Source organism: Borostomias antarcticus (genome assembly GCF_949987555.1).
Source record: "Borostomias antarcticus genome assembly, chromosome: 2".
Lineage (NCBI taxonomy): Eukaryota > Metazoa > Chordata > Actinopteri > Stomiiformes > Stomiidae > Borostomias > Borostomias antarcticus.
In genome coordinates, this window is record NC_140235.1 from 6,618,113 (window position 1) to 6,636,876 (window position 18,764).

Here is an 18,764-nt window from a genome sequence, read left to right on the forward strand (position 1 = left end):
GAAATAGCCTCAACTATTCAGGTGAGACAAATACCCAACGTTGACAGTACATCCAATTTGTTGTGTATTGTTCTATTCTGTCTGACTTGGATGATTATTGCTCACATCGTAGTCCTTGTTTAGCCTAGAGAAAAGTCTATTGTGAATATCACAACATCTGCGACAGAAGCTACCCTATTCAATTTTATATAAGGAAACTAAATTGTGTACAATCCAGGATGAAATTCCGTGGAAATGGGGAGGCTATGTCAAGTTCTTACACACATTTGGTGGGGTTTTCCCCTGCGAGTGTGCGCGCGAGAGAAGCGGAGAGAAACGGGCATTGCTAAGAATAGCGCATAGGGTGGTCTTTGTGTGTTTCGGCGGGGCAGTGGCATGTGGTTGATAAATAACATGGCTTTAATGATGCGGTCCAGAGCTTGGTGACCAGGGTTATCTTGTCCACTGGACGAGGAAGAGCTGAGGGCGAGGCCTCTTGGTCAGTGAATGGTCGAATGGAAAAGTGATATGAGTTTTATTTGAAGTGCTAATTGGTGTAGGACTGCGTGTGTTTCTTTACGCGATATCTGTGTGTGTGTGTGTGTGTGTGTGTGTGTGTGTGTGTCAGAGACAGAGTGGGAGAGAGCGTGCGTGTCTGCGCTAAACAAGGTTACGGAACCTAGCCTCGCCCTGCCAAGAGGAACGGATTCCGTACGCGGCTCAACACAGTTGGATGGCCTCCCCGTGCGTGCGTGTGTGTGGCGTGCCTGTGCCCCGTGCGCTCAAATGTGTGTTTTCACCTCGCATGTGTGATAGTCTAGGAAGTGTTGGAGGTGGAGGAGCTGTCTCCGAGGGCTTCAGTGAGAAATGGAGAGCAGATCGGTGGAATGCCGCATAGATGGCCACGCTGCCACAGACAGGACCAGTCTGGACTATCCCCTGTTTCCGTTCCGTCCCCCGGGCGTTATCCAATCTGATGAAATGTAGCCTATAGGCTTAATTTCCACTGCCTGCTTTACTGTTTGATGTCTTCTGTATCCTGTTATTGGTGTTCACCCACTTTTTAAGAGGGCTGTGTGTCCTGTGTCGAAATTGCGCACGGCACGGAGCCCCAGCACGAGCTCTTTCCTCCTTGTCCGATTTCCAGATGCTCGTGCGTCGGTCGATCTCTCTCTCTCTCTCTCTCTCTCTCTCTCTCTCTCTCTCTCTCTCTCTCTCTCTCGTGCTCCCAGTTTGTCAAGATTAAATAATTCGAGTAGCCTAGTTGGAGTCGACCTAAACAGCACTTTGATACCTAAGCTAGGCCAGGCTAGCTACTACACCTTTAGCACTCCTGCTAAGAACTCCGACACCAGCATTCTACACAAGCACCTTCTCCGATAATAACACTTTTCAAAAGCAGGTGTGATAGACAAATCTACAACTAGGCCCTCTTGAAATCATTAGGCTACCTGTTCATTCGTGTGTCTTGCCATTGCCATATTGCATGCACACCATTGTCTAGGCTACAGACTTTCTTCCGCAGTATTCCTCAAAGTCAAAAACAGCTGCTTTATATTTTGTGTGGGCCGGCTGATGCTTGCCCGCTGCGGTTTATTTATAGTGTATCCCCGTTGGACCGTTCTGCGCATCGCTTTCCACTATGCATGCTCATGAGCTCGCGATGAGGTCAGTACAGTTGATCCGATTACCAGGTGTGGGCGCGCGAAGGTCAAAATTACAGATTGGTGTGTGTGGGGGGATGCTATATCTTTCATCAGTTCTCTTTATATGGGAAGGTTGATTATTGTGATTGATTGCTGGCGTTTTATAGGCTAGGTGTAGGCTAGGGACCTGTATTGCGCTGTCTGTCTCTTGGTTCAAAGTTTAATTTCCTGAAAGATATTTATTTGAGATTTGAAACTTTGAAACGAGAAACACAGGATTTGAGTGAGAATAGTCATATCCCTGGAATATGCCTTGCGGCAACGTCAGCCAGAGCGCCCAGGCTATATAGGCCTGCCGTTTGATGGGTCTCGCCTGTGTGACGGACTCCGCGGGGCGGTTGAGATGATAATCTGCGGCTCTAAAGGGACAATTCAGCCGCCTCTATTTTAAACCCATTAACGCTGTTTGGCTGCTTGGTAATCTGCTGAGATCAGTGGGACCACTAGGAGAATCTATATGTTCAAATATCTTGACATAGGCCTTTAGGCCCAGCTTTATCCATTTTGGTCGACTATAAGGACTGTACTAATTGATAGGTTTTGAAATAAGATTCAAGATTAGTTTATTCGCCATGTAGGCCTACATTGTTTACACATAGGCTATTAGTGACATGAGAATTTGCATCTCAGTGTGACTTCTGCAGTTACAGATAGGCTAATTAACACCTGGGTTACGCATTAATTAACCTACATGAAATTACAGTTATGATAATGTAGGCCTAGTCCCCTGTCTATACAATCTCGGTCATTTATCCCCATGGGATTTAAATTCCTTGGTTGTTGTTGTCTCTGTTGTTTCTTGAATAAAACAACAATCCCAACGCCGCTGTTGTGCTCTTGGCTGCTCATGCGAGGTGCATGTGTGAACAAAAGCGAGCGCTCGGCGGAGCGCGGGAGAGAGATCAGGTTTCCGCGCGCTGCATGGGCTCCCGGCGGAGACGTCACGGTTTGATTGAAGCTGCGCTCCGTCCGGGCCTCCCGGGACCTCACGCTGAAACGGGAGAGCCTTTTTTTCTCTCCGCCTCACAAAGCTTTTTGTTCCGCTGAGGGTTGGAGCGCACGGATCACTTCCCCGCAGAGAGACGTGTCACGGCCCAGCCAGCAGAGCAGCACCCTTGGCGCAGAGAGGAGGACTGGGGACCGAAGGGCTCTCCGCGAGCCATGTCTGAACCCTTATAACGATAGCCAACAAGCCTGGCTAAATAAGTTGACTAATTTTGTAAATGCTGTAGGCTATAAAACAGAGCAACGTTCTCTTCCTCAATGGGGCTGCGTAATAAAAACCCGACGGTCCTGTTCTCTAGGTTCATCAAATTAGGCTATAGCCTTACTGGAACTCAAAAGCCCTAATTATGATTTTAAATGTATTCCCTTCCTTTAGCCGTGTAGGCCTATTGCGTGGGATAGCTTAGTAGCCTACATGTTTATGCATTATCAACACTGAGTTACACACTAGGCTACCTCAACGGCCAGATTTGAATCTTGGAGGTTGATGAGAAGGGTGAGAACGACACATTGACACCTCGCTCTCTCTCGTCTCTGCAGGCCCAGTCTTCAGGGCCGGCCCTAGCATTTCAGCAGCTCTAGGCGAGATTATGGAACACCTTCAGTGTCGTTTTGCTGACGGGGGGGGGGGGGGGGTCATGCTGCGCGATTTGTTGACGGGGGGACGGGGGGTGCTGCTGCGCGATTTGTTGACGGGAGGAGGGGGGTGCTACTGCGCGATTTGTTGACGGGGGGGGGGGGGGGGGGGGGGGGGGGTGCTGCTGCGCGATTTGTTGACGGGGGGGGGGGGGGGCTGCTGCGCGATTTGTTAACGGGGGAGGCACCCGGCGCTGGGCGGAGGCGCCGCACCGCATTGCGAAGCGTAATAGAGACAGTAGGGATTACGGAATGAAAAATGAAATTATTTTAATAAAAATAAAAAATAATTTTTTTTTTTTTTTTTTTGGTGCTCCTTGGCCAGGCGCCCCTTGGCCATTTGGCGCCCTAGGCGACCGCCTATTTCGCCTATGCCTCGGGCCGGCCCTGCCAGTCTTGATCAAGCGGGCTCGTTTGTTTTAATGTTCTACCGCCTAGGGCGCCTGAAGCTGACGAAATTTCACTGACACTCGCACAGCACAGGGTGATTGTGTATGTGTGGGTTGGGGGGGTCTGGTACACCTCCTTGAACAGATTAGGCCACATCGATTCCTGCGGAACAATAGGCCTAAACTGAATAGGCAACTGAATGTTATTAGATGCGCGCTCCCCCAACCAACCTGTCACTCAGCGCCGGTAGGCTAGTCTCTTTTGCGATTATGACACTGCGTTTGATAGCCCATTTTAAAATGTAATGATCGCTGTGTTTGTAGGTTTCCTTGCTCTGAGATTTGCTCACCCCAAATACTAAACATCCATTATTCGCCTTATTGATTAGGCAAATCCCCCTTGATAGGCCTATCTAGCCTATTTTGAGCGATCTCTCCCGTTAGTCCAATGCATTTACCATTTTTACCATGAATGACTCAAACACTTATCTCTCATGGAGATTAGGCTATACGGCCTATTTTAAAGGAAATTAGATGTTTGTAACGGGAGGCGTTCTTACACATCCCCGTCTCCACAAGTAGCCCATTGGGGACATAAAGGGCCATTTAGTTCTCATTTGGCGCGGGATGAATAGGTCCAGTTCAGCAGCAGTCGCCCGTTCTCTAGTGACAGCACGGGCCACACAATGTCGCCGTTGTTGGGGGCCGTGCTGTCGTGGGGATTGTCCCGCGTGCATCGACTTGCATGCGGCTGTGTGGCGGCCCGCGAGGACGCGAGGCCCTGTTTACTGATCGCGCGCAAATAATGTGACAGCTGCTGTGAACCACTGTCCGTTCGTATCCCTCTCGGTCGTCCGTCCGTTGCCTTCTCGACCCCCACGTCCCCTCTCTCTATCTCCGTTCCCTCTAACCCCGTGAGCATGTGGACACAATGTCCCCAATGTATAGGCTAGACGTTTAGCCCAGCCTACATGTCAGTCACAGTAGCGGTCATTAGGCTACGCGCATTCACGCAGTTCTCTGTTGCCAAACAGCCTATCAATGAGTAGCCTAGCCTATGTAAACTAACAACATTGAGCATGTATGTAGGCTAGTTTTATTTGTAATTTTATTGTTGTGATTTTATAGGCCTACATCATGACGTTTCCTTTGAGTGCAAGTTTAAGTCAGTTAGGTTATTCCGTTCTCCGAGGAATGGAGTTATTGTTAAAAAGAAAATGGTCGAGGTTGCCTAAAGTTAGCCTGTCAGGACACCTGTTTTGGGATAGGCCTACTCGTCGATGAACATTAAATGTGGCCTGGGCTACATATTTTAATTGTAAGTGAAAGCTCTAGAAAGCCATTTCTCTAAACAACCACATCTGATCTTTGTTTTCGCTGAATTTGGCTTTTTTGTAGGCTATCTGGTATGCGTACCATTCCTTCCGTCTCGGAAACACACTGACACACACTGCTGCGTGCGTGGTGTGTGCATTAATCCTTGTTTATCTCCACCCAACCCCCACCCCCGTCGCTACGGAGATTATCCTGCGTCACACTGCTTTTTTTTAGTCGGGAGCTCGAGCCTCTGCGCTCCAGAGCGAGTTGGCAGAACGCCAGGGACAAAGCGCGAGGGCGCCAGCTCTCCGCTCTCAGCTCGTGGGGCCCAGAGCTTGGCCTTCCCGCGTCCCGGTATGCTGAGCTGCGAGAAGACATTGCGAATAGGCTACAGCATATCAGATCACATCAACACACGATGATTAAGTCGCATATGACTATTAGGCTATTGACACGAATCCATAGTTGCCGGATCATGCATAATGGACAATAATAATTCATTTCTCTCGCTCACACACTCACTTGAACTCTCGCTCACACGCACGCAAACACAAACACGGACTGGACAGCGCAGACGTCTGGAAAATGGGGTTTAGCCAGGAGATGGTCCGTGGCACGGGTTCTTACAGGTCGAGGTAGGACACCAAATGAGTCCGTAAGGGACAAACGTTCTCTCACACATTTTCTTTATTTGACGGTCCCCTTCTGTTGTTCTGTATAACCCCCCCTCTCTCTCTCCCGACAACTCTCTCTTCCTCCGTTTTTGCGCCTCGTGGCCACCTCCCCCACACAATGACTGGACTTGGGTTACAGCGGGGCTTTGCTAAAAAACACCCGGTGGTTTTGTGTTTAATGGTGCGAAGCAGGCTCTGCTCCAGCGCTCTTTTTTTATAATCGCTGTCTGCGCGGCCACTTCTGTGTCCACCCCCGCCCGCCTCCTCCCACCGCCGCGGCTCGTGTGATGGATTGGATGGCCGTCGGGAGTTGTTTGTTGCGCAAACTATTCTTAGCAGCGGGGATGGGCGTCAACGTGCTCTGCCCCTTTCCTCCCGTTGCGCGCAACAGCCTACAATACACGCGCGCGCGCACACACACACACACACACACACACACACACACACACACACACACACACACACACAAAGAGGCCCCTTGTTGTCAGTAAGTGTGTCCTGGAATGATCCACATTGTGTCCACATTCTACGCTTTTACAGGCTCTGTTCATGACACACTGACGTGGTCTTAACACACACACACACATGCACACGCGCGCACATAACTTAACACACACACACATTCACACACACAGGGTTTTCAGTTCCGTCACACGGATGTTGTTCAGGCAGGCCAGGCCTCAAGGATGGGGGGGAGAGAGAGAGGGACAGAGAGAGGGGGAGGGAGGGAGGGAGGAAGGCAGGGAGGAGCTGCGCCAGCGGGTGATTGATAGGCTTGAGGTCATGGTAATAAAAGTGGCATGCCAGTGGCATGCAAGGCACGGACGCGTTTCTCTGCAATGATGGAGGAGGCCAGTTTCTCTCTCTCTCTCTCTCTCTCTCTCTCTCTCTCTCTCTCTCTCTCTCTCTCTCTCTCTCTCTCTCTCTCATTCGTTCTCTCTCTCCCGCTCTCATATCCTGCTGAGTCGTGTAGAAGGGGCCTGTGGGGATCTGGGGGGTGTGTGCGCGGGACCGGTGTGTGCGTGGGACCGGCGCTACGTGTCGGACGGCGGTAAATGGTCTCCCAGTGGAGCGGCCTGTGATGTATTCATCCCTCGCTCCGCCAGCAGAGCGAAAGAGTGAGAGAACAGAGGGAGCAGGTCAAGGAGGGCAGAGAGAAACGAGTGCCTGGAGAACGTGACTGAATAGTGGCGGTCCCACTCCCCCGTGGGTGGGCAGGACTGGGGCCCCAAAGCGAGGTGTAGTGGGGGGGGGCGGGGGGGGAGCAGGGGGCGACACTGCTTTCATCTCTAGAGACCAGCTATTTCAGTTGGGAGAAGGAGGGAGGAGGGAAACTGACTGTGTGTTTTATGGTTCCTACATATTTCAAGTGGCCGCCCATTTTGTAATGTAAAAATCCCAAAAATGGCGTTCTGTCGTATTTGCAGCGACTATTTAGCGGCCAAAAGATTGAGGCCAATAATAAATGTAGCAAGCAGAGAAATCGTCTCTGCTCTCCCTTACCTGTCTGTTTCTCTCACTCCTCACTCCTCACTCACTCTCTCTCTCTCTCTCTCTCCCTCTCTCCCTCTCTCCCTCTCTCCCTCTCTCCCTCTCTCTCCCTCTCCATACTGAAAGGCAGTGGATGCTGTGTCGTGTGTAGATAAGCCATGCTGGTGTTAGTGAAACCCCAGGCTTGTAAGACTGTCATTAACGGAAGCACTGAACACCACTGCCACCCAGCTACCTCCCTATTATGTAATTTCTGGGTGTGTGTTGTTGTTCGAGCGTGTGTGTGAGTATCTCCCTCCCCATACGAAGTCAGAGGCATAGTAAACGGAACATGATTCATTAGAATGTTAAAACGGTGCCTGGAAAACAGCCAGCATGGTTGGTTGATCTCATTCCTGGTTCGTCGTCAGAGCAGCGATGACCGCAGTGATGACCCGTACTTAACGGCTATATCAGATCTCCATAGCTCAACATTAAATGTGACTCTGTGCTCTCGCAGGGAAGTACCTGTTCGTCATGTCGATGCCGAGACGGAGAGGAACCTGGATTTAAGAGAGGGGAACCACATCGCACACAGCATGGTATGTTCCCCCGGGGGGTTTGCGCTCTCTAAGTAGGCGCGGATCAGTCAAAATATAATAGTTTGGTAGGTAAGTGTGATAACACTTTATTGCTGTTACAGATTTATGATGAGGCAATAGCTTATTTGCATGTGATTTGCATGCACATCACACTTTTAATCTATCAAGTTTTTACCCACCAAATAATTATTTAAAAAAATAAAATCATATGCACAGTGAATTAATGGAAAACCTTTGCATAGATCATCAATAAATAAACAGCGCCATGTACAGTTTTTGTGCCTTCAGTGTTCATCAGCTATGTGTTTTAATCTATGCTGAAGGTTATGATTCAGCTGGTATATTATGGTTATAGGTGTTAGAGGTGGTTCATAAAAGGTTGTGTGGATGTTATTTTATGAATTATACTGAAGTGGTTGAGAGGAAGTTATCAACAGGTTGTGGTCCTGACGCTGTCCCCTCCGCAGGTGGACGCCAGGCTAACGCCCCTGGCCGCCATGGGGCTAGACCGGGGCGCTCTGATGCGCGACGGGCTCCGCCTACACGGGGGCGTGGTCTACCCGGGGATCCGAGGGCTGTCGGCCGAGAAGAGCCGCGAGGGCGTGGCCGGGCTCCCGCTGGGCTACGGCCGCGACGGCCTCCCCGACCTCCTCTATAAGCCGGACCTGGTTCTGGACGGCCGTAAGACCTCCAACGGCTACTTGGGGCTGTACAAGAGCCCATCCCCCGGCCTCCACAAGCCCCTGCTGCTCCCCGGGGCCGAGCCGGGCGGGGGCCTGGACCGCAGGGTGGGGCCCGGCGGGGAGAAGCCGTCGGAGCTGGTACTGGGGGGCGCCGGGGGGGGCGGCTACCTCCGCCTGCCCTGGTTCAACCCCTACCCCGAGGCGGGGATGTACCCCTACATTGACTCCTCCAAGTACGCCGCTCTCAGCATGTACAAGGCCTCGCTCCTGTCCCAGCCCAGCCCCTACCTGCCCCAGCACCTCGCCTACCAGTCGCTGTGCGCCGCCCAGGGGGGCGCCGTCCCCGTCAACTCCGCCGCCGAGAGGCTCTACTACATGCCCTCCTACCCCCCCTCGCCCATCTCCTCGCCGCTGGGGCCGCCGCCCATGAGGATCCCGGCGGTGTCGGTGGCCCCCAGCTCCCTGGTGCACTGCCAGGAGAAGGGTCTAGGCGTGGGGCCCCGCGTCCACCACGAGGGCTCTCCCTACGGGCAGCAGCTCCACCAAGCCCCCCCTCCTCCCCAACACCTCCAGACGCACGCTGACCGAGAACGAGAGAGGGACAGAGAGAGAGAGAGGGACAGGGACAGAGAGAGAGAGAGGGACAGGGACAGAGAGAGGGACAGGGACAGAGAGAGGGACAGAGAGAGGGAAAGAGATAGGGAGAGGCCCCCCAGTAGAAGCGGCAGACCCAGCAGACCTCCCTCCAGTAAGCCCCCTACCACCAGCGGCTCGACCAGTAGCGGCAGCAACACTAGTCTTCCCATCGACTCCTCCCCACGCGCCTCCTCCCGCCTCCCCCAGCCCCCTCCGCCCCCACCCCCTCTCATCAACAGCTCCTCCGACTTGCAGAGAACCGGCCCGAGAATAGGGCCACAGCCCACCACCTCCTCCTCCTCCTCCTCCTCCTCTCAGTCCATGCCCCACCCTTTCTACGTGAGCAGCATGGCCTCAGAGCACCCCTCCCCCGCCCGGCCCAGCCCCCACAAACCCAGACCCAGGGACGGGGCGCTGGAGCACCGGGCCGGGGGGTACGAGAGGAGACCCAGCCAGTCCCCCTCCAGACCCCCCTCAGAGCACCCGGCCCACCAAGCCCCCACTACCAAAGACCCCCCAGAGAAGCCCCTGGACCTGTCCGGCAGGATGCTGGAATTCGGCCTGCCCCCCAACGGCTACCCCGCCAAGCTGGAGCCTCTGTCCGGGTCCGGGGGCGCCCCGGGGGGAGGGCGTTACGGCCTGCCCCCCCACCGCGAGCACCTAAAGGACACCCTCTCGCCCCACCCTCACCCCCTCCCCGCGCTCGGCAGCACTTCCTCCAAGGCCTCAGAGAGGCCCGAGATGATCAGCACTTTACACTCTTCGTGGGTGGTGCCCACCCCGACTTCTACCCACGCACACCCCCCGACCCGGCCCCCGTCCCCCCGGCCCGTCCCGGACCAGCCCCAGCCCAAGGGCTCTGCCCCCTCAGTCATCAAACACAAGGCCTTGGAGAGAGTCCTGCCCCAGCCCCGCTGCTCCCCCAACCCCAGGATAGGAGAGCCCAATTCAGCTACTCACAACCCCTCCCTGGGCACCTCCATGCCCCCGTCCCCCAAGCCCAACGGCGATTGGCCGAAACACAGCCCCGGCCAATCGGAGAGTTCCCCGGCGTTGGGCCGTCACAGGGAGGTCCAGGAGAAGCCCTCCAAAGCCTCTAAGAGACCCGAGCCTCCGACTCAGGACGTGCCGTCGTATAAACGTCAGTGTCTGGAGAACGGGCAACCCCCCGGTCATCTCTACCTGCCCCAGGGCGAGGCCTACCTGCCCCCGAGCCTGGCGTACGCCAACAGATACCTGCACTACTCCGTCCCCGACGGCATGACGCTCCAATCCTTACCCCACGCACTGCCAGGGAAGGGCCCGGTCTACCCCCACCCCGTCCTGCTGGGGGGCAACAGCCTCTATCCCGCCCACCTAGCTCCCAAACACCCCCTCCCCTACCACCACGGCCTGCCGGGGTCAGCGAGCCACGCGGCGGGGGAGTACCTCACCTACAACTGCCAGGAGATGTCCCACCCTCTGATGCACCCTCACCCGGACACCAAGCCCCACGAGCGGGCGGAGCCGGGGCCCAAGGCCCGGGAGTCTGCGGAGGACTGCGGAGGGACCCTTAGGGGCCGGATGGCGGAAGGGAGCCTGGCGAAGCCTGAGAGAGAGACGGGGGAGCAGGGGGGGAGTCAGCCCAAGCCCCCCTCCTCCTCCTCCTCCTCCTCCTCCTCCAGGGAGAGGGTCGTGTGTATTGACCTGGTTCACTCCGACACGGACGGAGAATGTTCCTCGGCCGCCAACAAACACACGCCACAGCGGGCGCCCGTCCACGTCGCCAGGGGCAACCAGAAGGAATGTTGTCACGGTAACCAAAACGGGAGAGAGGCGGAGCGCGAGCCAAAATACCACCACCATCATCATTCACATCTTCACCATCCTCACAACCATCATCACCACGGTCTCGTCCAGAGCCCCAGCCTGAGGCCCAACACCACGGACAGGCAGCCGGAGACCACGCCCTGCGGGAGACCCAGGGGGTTCCAGGACACGGGCTGCCCCGGCCTGTCCTCTAGCCCAGCTAGCGGCTCCCCCGGGCGGGTCGGCCGGGCGGGAGAGAGTCCCAGCCCGGACCGAGGAGAGCAGGGGGAGCAGGACCAGAGCACCCTGCGCTGCGCTAGGACGTCCGGGGACCGCACCTCCGGGGAGGAGAGGGAGGAGAGGGACCGGCGAGGCCTGCCGCCCGCCCAGCGCTGCCCCGACCCGGGGAGAGACGGCCAGACGGACCGGGACAGCGAGATGGAAGGTAGCGTGCTCGACCCAGAGGAGTCCCACGGCGAGGGGGACGAGGACGACGAGGACGGCGGTCCCGCCTCGGGTAAAGCCTTGCGGAGGTCCAGCCTGGCCAAGCGCATCGCCAACTCCACGGGCTACGTAGGCGACCGCTTCAAGTGTGTGACCACCGAGCTGTACGCCGACTCCAGCAAGCTGAGCCGTGAACAGCGCGCCCTACAGGTGAGATAACAGAATTGCAGAAGTCCTGGGTTTGGTCTGGGCTAGGGGTGGGGGGTAACAGTCCTTTATTATTTATCTAAATCAAGTATATGGCCCAACCCAGGATTTAAACACATACATTTGTTGTTGACGAGGTCGTTCAGCTCGGTGTCCATTTTGTTGGAAAGACTAAACTTCAGTTGTAGCATGACTCAGATACATATAGACAAGACATACAGATACCTTGAGCAAGAGTCTCATATGAATCAGAAATATTCATAGTACTTCTGTACTCGGCCGCAGTCATACACACACTCATGCCCCGCCCCCTCACTATAGGCTCCGCCCCATCTCTCGGCTGTTGCTCTTTTCTGTCACTGTAGCTTAGAGGTATGGGATTCCATGAGTGCCAACAAAATTCTGTTGCATTCAATGCATTTGCTGAAGGTTATCACTTTGTCTTCTGCCATTCACAATGCAGTTGCTCATTTACATCCCCAAATAAATCTAAACACGTTTACTTTTAAATGTTTCTCTGATCATTACAAATGAAGCTGATTCCTCATTAATGCCAGCTATATAAATTGTATACTTTAGTGGCTTGTTAGAAAACTCCCCTATAGGAAACCTTTCAAAATTATCACCTTCTAGTACACGACTCTGTACTCTTCTAGTAGCCTACACAACTCTTCTAGTACACAACTGTGGGCTAGCCAGGATCAGCAGCAGTAGATAACTAGCACTACGAGGAGTCACGCGATCGGCAAATTACAGAGCCACGAGCCATGACCTCTGTGAACGGCGTGTGAATAGATGCAGCACAGCGGCGTAAACCTCCGCGTTGTGAATGGCGCAAGACCAAGCGGGAGCAAGACTTTCTTGGCACGGATGGAGCCCCGTATTAGAGTGCCTGTTAAAGGGCAACTGAAGCCGTTTGGCAGGCTGGTATGGTCAGAAGGCAGTTCAAAGGTTAACTTAGGCTGTCGTCTCTCTGTCTTGATTAGGCAGCAGTGTAAAGGTTGTTTCCGTGTGTGCGTGTGTGTGCGTGCATGTGTGTGTGTGTGTGTGTGTGTGTGTATGCGGCTTAGGGCTTAAGCACGTGCTGCTGCTGCTGCTCCTTGTGTGTGTATGTGCCTCAGGCTCTGTTTAACCCCACAGTTAGCCAAGAGGGAGGAGGAACCCCCCCCCCCCCCTACCGTGGCCTCCTCCCCCTCAGCCCCCCGCCCCCGGCCCCCCCCCCCCCGCCCCTCCCCCCCCACCCCATGCTGGCCCGACCTGGCTCCTCTCCAAGGTCAGAACTCCCCCTCCCTGTCTCTCCCCTCCCTCCCCCTGTCCCTGAAAGTGCCTGGCTCCTTGTGCACACACGCACACATACACACACACACACACACACTCACACACAGACAGATAGACACACAATAACAACCCGTACTGCGCACAATATGCTATTGACTGTTAGCCTAAGTCCTCCTACACACACACACGCACATACACACACCACAGACACACACACACACACACACTATCATGTTAAAAGACCTCTGCGCTGTATAGGTAATTTATTTCAGGCTCAGGCTTTATTTAATTTTTTTGCTGCTCAATGTAGGAACAATTTGGTGTATGTTAGTGAACGGGGCAGAGTTCAATGTGTGTTAACAGGTTGCATATTGTCTGACCATGTGTTCTGAACGCACTCCTGAAAACTGTAGTTTGTCTGTATCACGCCTGCTGGTACAGAGCTGAACACAGTTCTCCAACGCTCTATTTCTGAACATCTTCAAACTTAATTTGGACATTTAATTGAGACCAAGTAAACAACATTACTTACTGGACAGTTAAAAGTTCATGCCCAGATTTATCTGAGTAAAGTCTACATTTACGATTGGCTCCGAGTTCTCTAAATTGACCTGACTCCCGTTCAGAAATAAAGAGTTTGACAGCTGTTGGCGTTTGACTCTAACTGTTCACTCGTTTTATTTGACCATGTGTGTGTTGCTTAGTGGGACTGTGGCTGCCTGTTGTTGAATGTTTTAAAAGATACATTTTGGAGAAACTAAGACATTTTGAACATACATCAATACAGTACATGAAATGATGGACAGATATATTGAGCCCCCCCCCGTTCTAATTGCTTAGATGGAAGTCATATCACGAGAGGAGAGTAATATAAGCCAACCTGCAGCTAACTGGGAGGTCAGTTTCTTTACATTTCTTATCACATCTATCCCTCAGACAGGCTTTCTTTACACTCTCCCTCCTCCCTCTCTCTCTCTCTCTCTCTCCCTCCCTCCGTCTAGCGCTCTGCACTTTTTCCTCTTCTCTATCGGTGTCTTTGTCTTCCCTCTCTCACTACTCGCTCTCAGACTCTGCACTCTCTGTCATCCTACCCCCCCCCCCCACTCTCTCTCTGTGCCTCAGGGCTAGCTGTATGTGTTTCCTAGCTGTGTTCATGTTTCAGGAAGGGAGATGTGAGGGTTAGGGCCCTGGAGCGCATGGCCTCACCGCGGCTGCAGCAGTCTTAACACCTGTCTGGATGCCCACGCTTGTTCATGTACCTCTCTGTCTCTTCCTCCTTGTTTTATTTATTTATTTTTAGTTCGTTTAGCTATTCCTTTTGTTGTTATTGGCAATCTCCAGACAATGTGATTTTTCCGATGCAGCGTTTTTCGCTTTCTTCGGTAGTAGCTGCTCAGACCAGATTGAGGCTTAGCGAGGTGTGTGTGTGTGCGATGTGGGCAGACCGGGGAGTGGGTTTCATGGTTGTTTTCTCCCTGTTTGTGTCTGTGTGTGTGGTTGTGTGCGCGTGCGCACTCGTGTGTGTGTATGTGTGTGTGTGCGTGTGTGTGCGTGTGTGTGTGTGTGTGTGTGTGTGCGCGTGTGTGCGTGCATAGCGGGCGATGATGCGGTTCTCTGAGCTGGAGCTGAAGGAGAAGGAGGGTGGCGGTGTGTGTGTGTCGGCGGCGGCGGCGGTGGGACAGGGCTTGGCAGACGGCCAGCGCCGAGAGAGAGAGCTGGAGTGCTGCCAACACACCGCCAGGCATCCGGGGAGGGAGGGTGAGTAACCCAGCGCACACACACACACACACACGCACACACGCGATCTTAAGAGCAAACAGCTAGGGACAGCTCCACACACGTCGCAGTGACGCACACACACACACACATTTGCGGCAAGGCTGAGGCAGGACTGGGTCATTTAACACAGAAGCACGCACGCATGCACACCCACACACACACACACACACACACACACACACACACACACAGACAGCGAAAGACAGCGAGAGGGAGGGAGTCTTATTTTCTAGAAGCCTTTGTGCTTATCTGCACCGGGAGACAGCGCTGTGGGGAAGAGATTGAGCAAGCGAGGGAGAGAGGAGGGGGAGGAGAGCGACAGAGCTTTAGAGAGAAAGAGGGGAAGAGGGGGGAGAGTTAGTGGGTGAAAGCGGATGAGAGGGAGGGAGGGGGAGAGAGCGCAACGGAAAGAGGGAGGGAGGGCGGGTGGGCGGGGGAGGAGGGAGGGAGGGGGGGGATACTTACGTTGGCGGCGAGCCCAGCTGTGTGTTGGAGCGAGGCCTGGACTGACGTGTGAGTCTAATTATGGCACGGAGAGAGAGAGAGGGGGAGGGGGCCGGTGGGGGGGGCGGGGAGGGAGTCACGCTCTGTGTGGGAAGGGCGTGGCTGGGTCATGTCGGGGGGGGAGGGGTGGCGTTCGGAGGGGGAGGGGAATGAGGCGGCAGAGAGAGAGAGAGAGAGGTGTGCGGAAAGGGCGAGCGAGCGAGGAGTCTTTCGGTCTAAGTGAATTTTCCACCCTCCCTCCCTCTCTCTCTCCCTCTCTCTCCCTCTCTCTCCCTCTCTCTCCCTCCCTCTCTCTCCCTCCCTCTCCGTCGTGGTGCTGCGCTGAGCGTGCTGAACTGTTGGACTGTTGGCTCAGCTCTGCTCTGATTAAAAAGTCTTTACCCCATCACGGTTTTACTGCCCGTCTTTAAAGGAGAATAAAAGTTGGCTGGTGTTTAACGGGCTCTCTCTCGCTCACCCCTCCCCCCACCCCCTCCCGCTCTCTCTCCCTCCCCCCCTATCTCCCCCCCTCCCCCCTCTCTCTCTCTTTCTCTCTTTCTCTCTCTCTATCTCTTCTCCCGTGCTCCATTTCATGTCTCCCTTTTCGTCCCCCTCTCCCCCTCCTCTCTCCTGCCCAGATGGCCGGCCGGTCTACGGTAACAACCGTGTGCCGGTGCTCCAGAGGTGCGGAGGTCAGAGGGAGGCTCGGCGGAGCCTGTCCCCAGAGCCGGGGGCCCCCAGCGGGGCGCGGAGCAGCTGCCAGGGGGGCCCGAGGGACGGGGCCCAGAGGGCGTTCATGGAGGGCGAGACCGGGCGATGCTCGCCCCCCATCCTGGCGCCGGCGGACGGGCGCATGGCGGACAGGGCCGGTCAGGGCTTAGCGGCCGTGAGGAAACACACGCACAGCCCTCTGGGAGGAGGGGAGAAGGAGGAGGAGGAGGAGGAAGGAGAGGGAGTGATCCACCCGGAGAAGAGGGCTAGAGCTGGTAATGGTAAGTGTGTGTGGATTTCCCCCCCCCCCCCCCTCCAAAAACAACTCACCCTCACTCCTCCGTCCTCCGGCCCCTCGCTCTTATCCTTTATCCATCACCAACGTGTCTTATGCCTCTCACCTTTCTCTCTGTCTGTCTGTCTCTCTATCTCTCTCTCACCCTTCTCTCTGTCTCTCTCTCTCTCAGCCTTCTCTCTGTCTCGCTCTCTCTCTCTCTCTGTCTCTCCCTCTGTCTCTCTCTCTCTCTCTCACCCTTCTCTCTGTCTCTCTCTCTCACCCTTCTCTCTGTCTCGCTCTCTCTCACCCTTCTCTCTGTCTCTCTCTGTCTCTCTCTGTCTCTCTCTCTGCCTCGCTCTCTGCCTCGCTCTCTGCCTCGCTCTCTGTCTCTCTCTGTCTCTCTCTGTCTCTCTCTGTCTCTCTCTGTCTCTCTCTGTCTCTCTCTGTCTCTCTCTCTCTCCCTCTCTCTCTCTCTCTCTCTCTATCTGTCTGTTTCATCCCTCTCTCTGTATGGCAGCCAGCTCTGCCGGGAAAAATTGATATCTGCAGCGTGTGTGTGTGTGTGTGTGTGTGTGTGTGTGTGTGTGTGTGTGTGGAGGGACGGGCTCTCTCTCCTCAACTCTCTTTCAACCCTCCTGTCGTCCGCTGCTGACCAGCCCTCTAAAGCCCCTCTCCTCTTTTCATGTCCTTCCTTCCATCCCTCGTCTTGTTTGGGTTTCTTTCTTCTCTCTTCTGGCATGAGGTAGCTCTCCCTCTCCTCTTCTCTCTCTCTCTTTCTCTCTCTCCTCCCTACCTCCCCTCCCTCTCCCTCTCCCCCTCCGCTCTCTGAGCTGGCAAAGGGGAGGACTGGCCATCCCTGGTTCATTTGAGGAGAACTCTCTATTCCTTGATTCTCTCTCTCTCTCTCTCTCTCTCTCTCTCTCACTACCCCTCTCTCTCTCTCTCTCTCTCTCACTACCCCTCTCTCTCTCTCTCTCTCTCTCTCTCACTACCCCTCTCTCTCTCTCTCTCTCTCTCTCTCTCTCTCTCTCACTACCCCTCTCTCTCTCTCTCTCTCTCTCTCACTACCCCTCTCTCTCTCTCCCTCTCACTACCTCTCTCTCTCTCTCACTACCCCCTCTCTCTCTCTCTCTCTCTCTCTCTCTCTCTCACACGAAAGGCTTTGCTTTAAGGAGGCTTACACAAGGCATCAGCATGTGACTGGCTGTACCCTGTGTAACACACACTTAAGTGCATATGCTGTGTGTGTGTGTGTGTGTGTGTGTGTGTGTGTGTGTGTGTGTGTCAGCCATCATCTGAGCAAGTTCTGTAATCTTGTCTCTCAGATGACAGCGAGTCCAGTAAGCTGCATGTGCCTCACGATGATGATGATGATGATGATGATGATGATGAGGAAGTGAGGAAGCTGAAGGTGTGCATCGAGCTGAAGGGTCTCCGCCTCAGCAAGCCCTGCAACGCCTCCCCCGACCGGCCGGATGTCCGAGAGGACAGGGCGTGGCCTCAGCCGCTGGCCCCGCCCCAGAGGGACCGACCGCTCAGGGCTGGCGACCCGGAAGAGAAAGCCGTGACCCAGAGGGCAGAGGTCGCCCGGAGCTGGACCAATGAGAGGCTGGTGAACGGAGAGGGCAGACAAGGTAAGGACCGCCCCCTCCTCCTCTCTCTCGCCGGCGGTGTGGTCGATGAGCTCCAAAAACTAACCGATGATTCACTTCTGTGTGTGAAAACGGACCTCAGACTGTGTGTGTGTGTGTGCGTGCGGTGTTGTGTGTGCGAGCATGCGGGGGCGTGTGTGCCTGCGGTCTTATGTGTGTGCGTGCATGCAGGTGTGTGCGTGCGGGTGTGTGTGTGTGTGTGTGCGTGCGGTCTTATCTGTGTGTGTGCGTGCGGGTGTGTGTGTGTGCACTCGTGTCTGTGCGTTTCCTGTAGCACCTCTGGTGCTGACTGCGTTGTGATCGGGGGCTTTCCCAGAGGGGGAGGAAGTGAGGTAATGGGGAGAGCCGCGGGGGGGGGTCAGCCGAGGTAAAGGGTGAGAGGAGAGACAACAGCAGGAGAGACACAGAGGGCTCCTGTGAGAGCTGTGGGTGCAGGCGGAGTGTGACTAATGTGTGATCAATGACTGCTTCCCCTCAAGGCCAGTCAGAGTGAGAGATGGGAGGAGGGAGGGAGGTGGAGACAGAGAGAGATTGTTAGACCAGGGTTTTCCCTGATGCATACGTCCTCAAACGCGTGGATGAAGGGCAATAGAGACAGAGATGTATACAGAGGAATGGGGAGAGAGAACTTGGAGAAGGAAAATTCATTTCATTTCAAACCTTTATACTCGTGAAGCACTGAGGTTTCATGTACAGTGATGAAAATAGCTTTGTTTTTAACCTTGCTGATTGCAGTTCATGTTGTTCCCTGCCGCATCCTTACTGTGTGTGTGTGTTCCTTCCTGTGTTGACGAGTATAACACGCACGTTCATTTCATTCCTCTAACCCCTGCCCCCCTCCCCCTCGCCCAGGTATCCCAGCAGACCCCCTGGCTCTGCCCACCCAGCTGAGGGACTGGCCCCTCCCCCAGAGCCCCTTCTCAGACCGACAGGGAACGGGGCCCCAGGAGCTCCGCAGGGGGCCGGGAGGACAGGGCGTGGCCCCCCCCTACCTGGCCTCTGCGGCAGACCCCGCCCCCTTCAAGCCCCGTCGTCACGGAGACGCCGA

General features: G+C 54.8%; 1 protein-coding gene across 1 annotated transcript in view; it reads left to right on the forward strand.

Moving 5' to 3' along the window:
- Positions 1 to 18,764, forward strand: part of LOC311329554 (BCL-6 corepressor-like) — a 27,902-nt gene that overhangs the window by 218 nt on the left and 8,920 nt on the right. The window contains exons 1-9 of the mRNA XM_084461429.1: positions 1 to 21; positions 7,697 to 7,778; positions 8,246 to 9,036; positions 9,160 to 11,539; positions 13,655 to 13,711; positions 14,410 to 14,572; positions 15,715 to 16,068; positions 17,390 to 17,698; positions 18,569 to 18,759. The exon at positions 1 to 21 is cut by the window's left edge and continues 218 nt beyond it. Coding sequence (XP_084317555.1) covers positions 7,776 to 7,778; positions 8,246 to 9,036; positions 9,160 to 11,539; positions 13,655 to 13,711; positions 14,410 to 14,572; positions 15,715 to 16,068; positions 17,390 to 17,698; positions 18,569 to 18,759 — 4,248 coding nt within the window. The 5' untranslated portion in view covers positions 1 to 21; positions 7,697 to 7,775. The remainder of the gene's footprint in view (positions 22 to 7,696; positions 7,779 to 8,245; positions 9,037 to 9,159; positions 11,540 to 13,654; positions 13,712 to 14,409; positions 14,573 to 15,714; positions 16,069 to 17,389; positions 17,699 to 18,568; positions 18,760 to 18,764) is intronic.